The sequence below is a fragment of the Astyanax mexicanus genome, chromosome 5 (genome assembly GCF_023375975.1).
Source record: "Astyanax mexicanus isolate ESR-SI-001 chromosome 5, AstMex3_surface, whole genome shotgun sequence".
Classification (NCBI taxonomy): domain Eukaryota; kingdom Metazoa; phylum Chordata; class Actinopteri; order Characiformes; family Acestrorhamphidae; genus Astyanax; species Astyanax mexicanus.
In genome coordinates, this window is record NC_064412.1 from 12,666,265 (window position 1) to 12,677,930 (window position 11,666).

Sequence of the window (11,666 nt, forward strand, 5' to 3'; positions counted from 1 at the left end):
ACTATCCCTTACATACAATTTGTATGCTACACAGTTTTTATTATTACTTTTAGTTTTTTTTTTGTCTTTTATCATACCGTTTTTATTATTACTTTTTATAATCCCCTACAAACAGGTTTTTGTTATTATGTACATACATACAGTTTATATTATCTCTTACATTCAGTTTTTATTATTACTTACATACACTTTTTACTATAATTTCCTAAATACAGTTTTTATTGTCAAGTACATACAATTTTATTACTTACATACACTTTTATTATTACTTTTTTTATTAATACTTACACTTTTTTATTACATACAGTTTTAAGTATTTCTCACATACAATGTTTATTATTACATATAGTTTTATCATTACTTACATACAGTTTTAACTATAACTTACACATAGTTTTTATTGTTACCATTTCCTACATAGTTCTTATCATCACTTACATACAGTTTTAACTACTATTTACCAGCAGTTTTATTATCTCTTACATACAATTTTTAATCACGTACATACAGTTTTAACTGCTACTTACATACAGTTTTAATTACCCCTTACATACAGTTTTTATTACTTACATAGAGCTTTTATTATTACTTACATACAGTTTTTATCATGTACACACAATTTCTTAATATTACTTACATATAGTTTTAACTATTACTTACGAACAGTTTTTTTATCACTTACATACAGTTTTTGTTTTAACTTACCTACAATTTATATTATCCCTTTTACATACATTTTTTATTATTACTTACATACAATTTATATTACCATTTACATACAGTTTTAATTATTACTTACATACAATTTTATTATTACTTACATACAGCTTTATTATAATTTACATACAGTTTTTTTTACTACTTACATACAGTTTTCAGTATCACTTACATACATTTTTAATTATTACTTGCATACCATTTTATTATTACTTACATAACGTTTCCATATCACTTACAAACAGTTTCTATTACTACTTACATACAATTTGAATTATTTCCCACATACATACTTTCATACAGTTTTTGTATTTCTTACAAACATTTTTAGTATGACTTACATAAAGTTTTTTTGTATTGCTTACATACAGTAAGTAACGCTGTATCTAAAGAAAATGTTCACATGCTTTAAAGTAAAAATGTACTGTAATGATGACTAGATGTATAGAGCTTATACAACATTGACATAAATTATATTTATTTGCTAAGTGGCCAACTGACCCTCATCATTACCATCACGCTCATTTTTTTAGGAAAAGGTCCTAGGTTATAGATTTTCTTACACTCAACAGCCAATATATAGATACATACCACTATCATAAGTAGATTTTAGAGTGTCACTAACATTCGGGAAAATTGCAGCATGGACTCTAGATCCCATAGTTAACAAGCAATATGTAAATAACCTGCTTGTGTTTACTTATGCAACAGTCTAAGGCAAAAAGTTATAGTTACATCCCAATCCAATAATTTAATAAAACATTTTTTAAAAGCAGCATGTATCATCCAATGAAAATCAAATTGTTTGGCCTTTTTCTTATGTGTGTGTTTTGAAAATAACTGTGGATGACCTAACCTATTCATGTTTACAGTTGTTTTTCACTCAGAATATTTCGCAGACAGTGGAAATGGTTATTTCTGATTGTTCTACCTAAATTCAAATTAATCTACAACTTAGGTGCACATGACTCTAATTTTAAGCATTTTAAGTAGTAATAAATGTAGGAGGTGCCTCTTTTTCTTCATAAGAAAATTGAATTTTTTTTTTTTACTTGTTTTTTTTTTCAGTTGTGTGTTTAGTTATATTATCTCCAACACTCAATACAGTTTAGATAGTAATTTAGAAGATGCTTTTTAAATGTGAAATGTCTAACTGGGATAAATTCATTAACCACCAGCATTTACTATGCTTGCCAATTGTTTATGACAAGTGACATCACTTGTTTCCCAGAAAGGCTAAATGCCCCAAGTATTCCAGTAACCTCAGCGGCTTTTTTATGTGATCATCAGTTCAGTCACTGTTGTTCTGTGATTTAATGTCTGTGAAATAACTGTAGCTTTCATTGGTCAAGACAATGGCAGCAGTGATGTTACAGACCAGTTCATATTGATTTAATAGTTATACCCAATTAGGTCAAATGTAATTATAATTACAGCTGGCAACTGCTGGTATGTTGACAAATGTTTGCTTCAGACACTGATCTCCAACCAGAATACTTTGTCTTTGTCACACAAATACATTGCCACCAAGACACTGACTCATCAGAGAGTAACACGGCAGACACACCCTATATATCTTGAGGACTGGTTGATCTGCATTCTCCGAAGTGATGCTGGTTCAACCAATACATCTAGGATGAGCTGGAGTGGTGTTTAAAATGATCCAGTACTGTTGACCAGTTCTGCACAACAACTTGGAGGAATGTTAGCCATTTCCTCTGTACATAACAACTTCAACTCTGGGATGGGTTTCTTCACATAAACTGCTCACTTTAAATCCTTTCACAAAATTTCAATTGGATTAAGATCAGTATTTTGATTTGAACATTCCAAAACATTACCTTTATTCTTTTTTAACCATTCTTTGGTACAATGACTTAAATGCTTAGGGTCGTTGTCTTGCTGCATGACCCATCTTCTCTTGTGATTCAGTTCATGAACAGATCTCCTGACAATTTCCTTTAGAATTCTCTGATATAATTCAGAATTCATTGTTCCATCAATGTAGGCAAGATGTGTTAGCCCAGATGTAGCATAAACAGGCATAAACCACGATACTATAATCACCATGTTTCACACATGGGATAAGATTCTTATGCTGGAATGGAGCCTTCTTTTCTTGAAACATAACGCTTTTCATTTCAACCAATTTTTTTTTGTCTCTTTCAAACATTATTCCAATAGCCTTCTGCAAACTGCAGACAGGCAGCAAGGTTCATTTTGGAGAGCAGTGGCTTTCTCCTTGCAACCCTGTTATGCATACCATTGTTGTTCAGTGTTCTCCTGATGGTGGACTCGTGAAAGCTAATGTGAAAAAGGTCATCACTTGCTTAAAAATTGCCCTGGTGTCCTTTGTGACCTCGGCTACTATAACATGCCTTGCTCTTGGCGTGATCTTTGTTGGTCGACCACTTCTTGGGAGGTGACGTCTGACTCTCTCTATCAAACGAACACGCAGGGGAGTTGTACCCCGGACGAGAGGTGGGAGTAGCCCACCTTTCATTTTCTTTTCTACAACAGAGGGTAACAATTGTCTTGAAATTTCTCCATTTTTACACCATCTGTCTGACACTCACAAATATGTAATATTAAAAAATAACTAAGGATAATATTTTATGTACTTTGCTTGCCTGCATTCTCTTTATCTACTTTTAGGACTTTTAGGAAAATCTGATGTTTAAGGATATTTATGCAGAAAATTCTAAAGGGTTCCACTGTACATACTGCGTCTCATGTTCACACCAACAGAACAGCAGTCTGACATGAAAAAAACATATATGACTCAAAATAAGCAAGGAAATATCTTCACTGCACAGCAAAATTATGTTTTAGTGATTGGTTCAGAGATTGGTTTAGAGATAATTTACAAAATATCTGAGCAAAACATACCATTCATACCAGCATAAGTTTTCACCTGGCTGATCACGTTTTTAACCAAGTTGTCCATCAAACCTCAGCTGAGACCATCTATCAAAGCACCCCCTGACCGGCACAGTGTGTTATAATATAGTGCAGTGAAGGATGTGGTGGGGATTGGTGGTGGTGAGGTGGCACAGTGTGAGTGGGCTAGATTCTCGCGAGAAGCCCCGCATTTCTAGCAGGCCTGTAGCGGGATCTCCTCCTACCTCACCGAACGCGAAAAACGGCTGGTGTCATCCTTAGAGGTAAGCCGGATTCAGGAATATATCACTATTCTCTCACTAATAAAATACGCCTTATAGTGTAGACTGTCGATGGTATGCACTTTAGACGGGAAACCCGTCGTTGCGCGGCGCATTTGAGGTTTTTACCAGAGCGCAGGCCGTATATGGGGCGTTTCAGCACTTGCTGAGCTCCTCAATGTCGCCGAATGAATGAATGGAGGCTGATGATAATCATCAGGCATCACTACACGCTGCCTGACCTGCTGCTTCGCGTACTGCTCCATTATTATCTCTTTCTTTTAAGCGGATCTCTTTGAATCTGGGTTTAAGCTCGTGCGTGAGTGTGTTTATTTTTATCGTTGTTTTTGAGGCAAGCGGTGCATAAATTCAGCGATTCTCCGGCTGTGGGTGGGGGGTAGAGCCGGTGCGGATAGAGCGCCGGTGTTCTGTCGATTTTTGCTCATTGTCATAGCGTGCTGGCCAGCTGGCTACTATATAGCGTAGCTGTATTTGTAGCTATTGTAGCCGCCTAAATAAAACAGTAGACATTCTTTTTATTTATATTTATTATATAAGTTAAAGAAAGCATTGTATTAGAAAGCAGAAAACGTAAATGTAAGACATGTCTTTGTATTATGTAATTTATGTACTCTTATTCTTTTAATTAATCTATAACATGGTTGATATTAGATAATAGATGTGGTGAAAAAAAAATTAAGCTATCATCGCTGTTTACACTTCTGTGAAACTCAAGCAAATTATAATGCCAGAAAATCACACTGTACTAAAAAACCGCATTATAACGTATTATAATCATAAAAAATGCACATTAAAACGTTAATACATTTGGGTCAGCGCATGCGCAGAGCTGCTCAGTAGCACACATCGATGGATAGCACAAATAGATGGACCACCGTAGCACCGCCAGGGCTGTTCTTCACACAGCCGAGCTGCACGAGCCTGGATAATAGCACGAGACCACCAATTGGTCTATTAAAGCGTTTTCTTTCGTTTTTGCCCATTAAAGAGCTAAAAGGGAAAAACAGCTGATCGAGTCTGAATCATGCGCGTTAATTTCAGGGAAAAAACGGCCTTCTGTGCGCAAAGCGTGTGCGCACACGCGAGCTAGCTAGCTACAGAAACTCAGCTCAAACCGGTCTCGGCCGGTATTGAGGGAAATGCATGGCTACCTGCAGTGTTTTTATAGGAATATTCTCTCTCAGCGAGGTGTTGGATTGTGGATTTGCGCCCTGTGGATCTGTAGACGGTGTAAAACAGGGGAGGATGCAGCTGGATGTCGCGCTGTCAGCACCACGGACAGGGCAGGAGTAACTCGGCCATATTAACCACCACCAGCAGAGCATCTGATTGACCAGAGCTGGTGTGGCAGCAGGCTCTCATCCTAAACAACCAGCAGCCCAACTGATTACACGTATTTTATCAGTTCTGTAGCCTTCAAAATCTGATATGTGTTTTTGCTTGGTTGGAATTAAATCTGCATCCACACCGGCCCAATGTGAAATGTGTTTTACACCCCTAGACTAGAGCGAAATCCAAACCCAGATCCTGCACATTTTTTTGTGTATGCATCACTCTCAATACATCTGATCCATAAAGTCCATTCATTAAGGTGGAGTGTTAGAGCTAAAAACAATAACTGGTGCAAAGCTGGGGTACTCCAGAACCAGGGTTAACAAGAGGACAGGAAGAACACGGGGATCCCTTTTTTTCTTTTTATTTTCCTTATGCTGTCAGGGGTGAACTAAGATGCTGGGTTCACATCAGGACTCATCTGGGTAGTTGCCCGAGGTTGAGGCCAGTGGGATTATGTAATATTCTAGGTTCTTTTAATTTGTTCCTTTCTGTGTTCCTTTTGTGTTAATTAATGAACCAATTCAAAAAGTATGAACTGTAAACTGCTGCATGTTATTTTATGGTCATATTACCACTGTACCTAAATGAAAAGATAAATAAACACAACCATGGCTAGAAGAGATATGAACCAATTACAGGCTAAACAACAGGAATTTCGACCAAGCAACCAAAACAGAAAGACAAGACTAGAACCAGTTTACAAAGCAAAGATCATTAGTATAATAACAGACCACTGTAATTGCAAGAGGTCAGTGAAAACAAACAGGTATACTAGCAGAGCAATACTAGGCAACAGGTGATAAAAATCAGTACTCTGGTAAGGCAGAATTTGGAAAAACGTTGTGATTGGAGGAATGTAGAATTTAATTCTGGTAGGTGTAATATGAGGAAAAAACAGGCAGAAGTAGAACTAAGTAGAAACAGTATTCAGTATATTCACATTTAATAATAGTTATCCAGTATCAGACTCACAGTACATGTACCTCAAGCAAAACCTAATAAGTGTGAATAATAGCATAAGTCTATCATTATTAAAGGTAAATGAAATTTAAATCCATTCTAGGTTGGCCATGAATTGGGTCAGCTGATAAGATGTATGCCTTGAAGAACTGTATGGGTGTGCTGGTGGGGGGTTTGCTTCTTTGGAGAGATGTGTGAATGAAAAAGGAAAAGAAGAATGAACAGATTGTAGTACAGCCTGGAGAAATGGCAGTGTGTAAAGGGGTTGGGGTGGTTTGGGGCAGGGGGTGCTCATCTCATTAACTATTTGTGAGTGTGTGTGAATGCATGATCACATGTATGTCTTTGTTATATTGGCTGCATTTATAAATGAATATTCAAGTCAAGATATTTATGCATTTCTCTCTCTCTTCATCAGGTTTTTTTTGTTTCTTCATTCATTTATTGAACCTAACTGGACCAACTGTTCAGTTCACTGTTGTTCTACTTTGTGGATTGTCCACCACCGAGCTTCACAGCCCACCCAGGTGTACGCTGGTCTGAAGAAGCTCTGTGCTGAATCATGGGGAATATTTTTGGGAATCTGCTGAAGAGTCTGATAGGGAAGAAGGAGATGAGGATTCTGATGGTTGGATTGGATGCAGCTGGTAAAACAACTATTCTGTACAAACTCAAACTGGGTGAGATTGTTACAACCATCCCAACAATTGGTAAGAGCACAACCTTATTTTACATCTTTTCAACACTCTAAATATAAAATATTATTTACTGGAAAAAAGTAAGAGATATTGGAACATTTAATTAAGTCATATAATAGTAATAGTCATATATAATATATATAATATATTATATCATATAATATAAAGTCATACAATAATAATAGTAAGTAAACAGAGTGTATAAAACAGCTTAGTATTTGAGGCACAATAAACTTGGTATATTTTATAATAATAAAAATTGGATAAATAAATTAAAAATTGTATTTTATATTGCTTGTCAAAGAGAAATCAATTGAAAAACTACCATTTAAAAATATTTACTGAACACTTTCCCATATCCCATCAGACATAGCAATAAAGCACAATACATTTACCTCAGCATTGCTATTCTTATCATGAATTTATTTCAGCAGTGATATTCTAGCCATACATTTAGCTAGCATTTAACTAGCTATCTCAGCAGTGCTATTTTATTTAGAATTGTACCACAGCACTGCTATTCTGATAAATCTACCTCAGCAGTGCTACACAAGTCAAATGTGAGCAAAAAACATTTGGTAACAAACAGATGTTAAGGCTAAGTTATCTCAACTAACATTATCTGTCATTTTTGGAACAAAAATTTCGGTTGCCAAATATTCGGCACATCGCATAAAAATATTTAAAAAGAGCTTTGCTGGTTGATGCTGCAAAGTGTGCTAAGATGATGGAGCATTCTACACATGACAAGGACAACTCCCACTCCATGCCACCACCAGCAAGTGTTGCTGCCCACGTTGCCCATGCCTACCTCCATCACTGACTGTACATCACTGTTTGATACTGGAAAACAGTGCAAAAACTAGCATCATCTTATAAGCATGTGCATCTCAAATTAAACATACAGTCTCTAAACGCTGACATTATAGAGAATAAGTAATTTAGCTAGCATGTATTACCTGCAAAACGACCAACTAGCAAAAAACAGGCAGAAAGCCAATATGATGCTATGCACTGAAGTCATCAGCTCTGCAGGCACGTGGATGGATGCGTCATTAGACAGTTACTGCTGTTCAGCAAATTCATTGAATGTATTAGGCAGATTTTTCAAAGCCCTTTTTACAGGATAACGCAGGATAATACAGGATAATGAAAGTGTGACTGTGAATATTCTCTAATCAGTCTTTTATCATTGTGGAATAGATTTTGAAGATTAAATCATTTTTAACTCCTAATATCCAGGATGTTTTGGTAGAACACACGAATGTAAAAGGTTTTCTGAGTGTGTGTGTGTGTTTCCCCAGGCTTTAACGTGGAGACAGTGGAGTATAAGAACATCAGTTTTACTGTGTGGGATGTGGGTGGCCAAGACAAGATTCGACCCCTGTGGAGACACTACTTTCAAAACACACAAGGTAAGCCTTCCAGAACCAGCCTTCTATGTTTTCCACTAGGGCTTCTAGCAAAATCAGTTGAAAATTGATGTGTTTTTTTGCACTGCAATACATACTGCAGAGCAGCAAAAGATCAGAATGTCATTTTTTTCCAATGTCATGTAGCTCTATCCCAGCTCTAGGTCTGATGCTATCTTGATTTTTTTGACAGGTTTGATTTTTGTGGTGGACAGTAATGATCGAGAGCGAGTTAATGAAGCCAGGGAGGAGCTGATGAGGATGCTGGCAGAGGATGAGCTGCGTGATGCTGTTCTCCTTGTTTTCGCAAACAAACAGGTGTGCCACTGTCATCTTTCTGTCTTTTTCTCCTCATTTGTGCTGCATCCCATCTGTCATTCTGACAATTATTGATGCTGTTTAAATCAGCAGTTTTCAAACAATTTTATAGTAATTACTCAAGAATGCATCTTAAGATTAATAAGTAAGTAATAAGCCAGCAAGAGGTTGCTCTAACTCACAGTTGTTATTAATTATAATGTAGTTATTTTCTGTATTTATTTAACCCAAATGAGTCCATGGGGATGTTCCACTCTGCACTTTGCCCTTCACTTTAACTCATACATTTCCAGTATATAAAAGTGACATTTAATGAGCATCCTGGTGAGCATCACAGAACAATGTGAATGTGGGTTTGTTCATCTGACCTTATTTACAGAATGTAGGTGTGCTAATGGGTTAGTGCTTGACATAAAACTACCATTCTGTTCCAGCCAATTAACCATTCAAACGCTATATTGAAATGTTTAATGTTTCATAACTATTTTTGACAGAATTTATAAAACAATATGTTAAAATACAAATCATGAAATGATTATGGTTATTTATGTTACATTGGTATTTTATCCTTAAAACATTTACAGTCGTGTGCCCTCTTTATCACAATAAGAAAAAAACATGATTGAGCTGCACATTTAATTTGACTCATTTGATTTAGAGTTTTATCAATACTGAGAACTGTGGTTTATGGAATTAATTTGGGTTTGGCATAAAATAAACTAGTTTTTACATAAAACTTAGCAGTTAGGCCTTGGAATTTAAACTGTTGTTGAGAGAGTTATTGAATGATACAGCCTTTCTCTCACAGTTTTAACCCCCTTCTTCTCAATGCTGTGACTTTAGGACCTGCCTAATGCGATGAATGCAGCTGAGATCACAGATAAGCTGGGCCTCCATTCGCTGCGCCATCGTAACTGGTATATCCAGGCCACCTGCGCAACCAGCGGCGACGGTCTGTACGAGGGCCTCGACTGGTTGGCCAATCAGCTGAAGAATAAGAAGTGAGGGGGTCTCAGTTGGGTGTGAGGGCTTATTTAGGGAAAGGGGTGGGGTCAGTTGAGGTTACGATATTATTTGGTTTGGTTCTGTTTGTTTAGTTTACGTTTTTTTTTCTTCTCCCAATTGTGTGATTACTAGACCCTTCAGATGGTCTGTGTAAATGGACTTATCACACATGTTCACTCATGTTCACACATCTGAATACACCATATGGACATATGCACACACACATACATATGTGCACGCTCACAAACAGACTGATGCATGAATCTACAGACATCAAATGTGTCTCTGCTCCTTTATTTTCTTCTTCGCTCTCAGTATACGTTGGACTACAGGCCCCTTTTCAGCACAGTACCTTTGTATCTCTCTCCTTACATTGATTAATAATGATTACCCAACATGATTATTCAGATTTTCTACACACTTGTAAAAGAAGAACCTTTAAAGTGAGCTGAGGCTGTATTGACTGATTGAGTCCATTTCAGTCTTGTATTTTCAGTTTAGATTTTGTAGGATAATATTTTTGTGAAGAGAATTTATTTTGCAGCTTGTCTCATTCCACACATAGACATATAGCAGCATACACACACTCACACACACTCTACACACTCCAACTGACATTAAGCAACTCTTTTCCTTTGCTGTTGGTTAGTAGCTATGTTAGTTAGAGCTGAGTTTTGCTGCGTAAACGTGTGCGCCACTGTGCTCTTCTGCATGGCTTTTCTCTGTCATGGTTGCAGTAATGGTGTTGTGGCTCAGTAGACAGTAGACTGCATGTACGTGTTCTAGAAGTGTAGAGCTGGTCGGTGTTGCATGCTGCTTTGTGGTGGCTGTGTTGTTTTAGAAAGGCAGTGTCCTGAATGGCTAGCTGGATTGGTTGGATGTAAATTTTTGATGTAGATGAGGTGAATGTATTACGGTAGTATGCAACAGAACACAGAAGATCATGGGAGACGCCGTAAGTGCATGTCAGCATACAACCCAGCACACTGTGCAGTATTACAGTTTTTCTCAATTGGTTTGGCTCATTTCTTGAAACTGAGATGACATTCCTATAACTAAAAGGTAAATTGGCCAAACAGACTTACAGTTCTTCACAACACTTCAGATAACCAGCAAAATGTCATATGTCTCCCAAAACGTTCATTCTTGCTTCAAAATGAAGTCTTTCTCCCATATAAATAGTCAGTACCATAAAAATGGCATAGATCCTTCTCAATTGCTTTGGCACATTTTCATTAATTTTGTCCATCTGTCAAAATAAACTGGACGGTGCAGCAAAACTACATGGATCCTCATCACTGCTCATATCGCTCCAAAAACAGTTTACCCATGTGTCAAAACTGATTTCCTTTCTCACACAAATCATCAGTGCCCCCAAAATGCATTGTCCCTTTGGCATTGTGTAGTACTGCAAGTCAAAATGCTTAGATGTTTTGTCTTTATGGCAGAGGTCTAGCTAAAGGAATACAATGTTCACACCACACACACTGCACTCTTTCTGCTGAGGAAATTGTAACTATTTTTATTTACAAGTACATTTTTACACATTACTGTAGGTAGAAAGAAAAGAAAATACTAAGGAAAATGTATCAATTATACTATGTAAACAAATTACAAAAACCTGCAAAAACAAAACAAAATACATTACAGTAGGTAAAAAAATAGTCAAGCATCACAAATGCAATACAGTAACATTCTGACTACTCTGTGTCACTCCCCTCTCTCCATCACCTTCCTGGCCATCCATCCGCTGCAGTCTGTTTGGCCATAAATTCTCATCAACATTGCATCTGATATGTTCTTTAGCAATGCACTGTGGGAAGAATGCCTGAGCCATCCTCTACACTGATCGCCACAGGACTATATAATCATTATATCATCACAGGACTATATCATCGTTATATAATCACAGGACTAGCATCAAAGAACTAGCACCAGGCCAAGATGTATACAGTGGATAGAAAAAGTCTACACACCCCTGTTCAAATGGTAGGTTTTTGTGATGTAAAAAAAATTACAATAAGACAAATAATTTCTAC

At 36.8% G+C, this 11,666-nt stretch overlaps 1 protein-coding gene across 1 annotated transcript; it reads left to right on the forward strand.

Annotated features, from left to right (window-relative positions):
• Nucleotides 1-3,777: 3,777 nt before the first annotated feature.
• Nucleotides 3,778-10,663, forward strand: arf3b (ADP-ribosylation factor 3b). Its single transcript, XM_007253332.4, has 5 exons — nt 3,778-3,881; nt 6,613-6,904; nt 8,197-8,307; nt 8,498-8,622; nt 9,466-10,663. The coding sequence occupies exons 2-5, from the start codon at nt 6,757-6,759 to the stop codon at nt 9,625-9,627; spliced, it is 546 nt and encodes a 181-aa protein (XP_007253394.1). The 5' UTR covers nt 3,778-3,881; nt 6,613-6,756; the 3' UTR covers nt 9,628-10,663.
• Nucleotides 10,664-11,666: the final 1,003 nt, after the last annotated feature.

Excerpts from the sequence above, each read along its gene's own strand:
- arf3b (XM_007253332.4), top strand. The coding sequence starts at position 6,757 with ATGGGGAATATTTTTGGGAATCTGCTGAAGAGTCTGATAGGGAAGAAG. Across the intron at positions 8,308-8,497 it reads CTACTTTCAAAACACACAAG|GTTTGATTTTTGTGGTGGAC; the intron begins GTAAGCCTTCCA and ends TTTTTTTGACAG. Across the intron at positions 8,623-9,465 it reads TTGTTTTCGCAAACAAACAG|GACCTGCCTAATGCGATGAA; the intron begins GTGTGCCACTGT and ends CTGTGACTTTAG.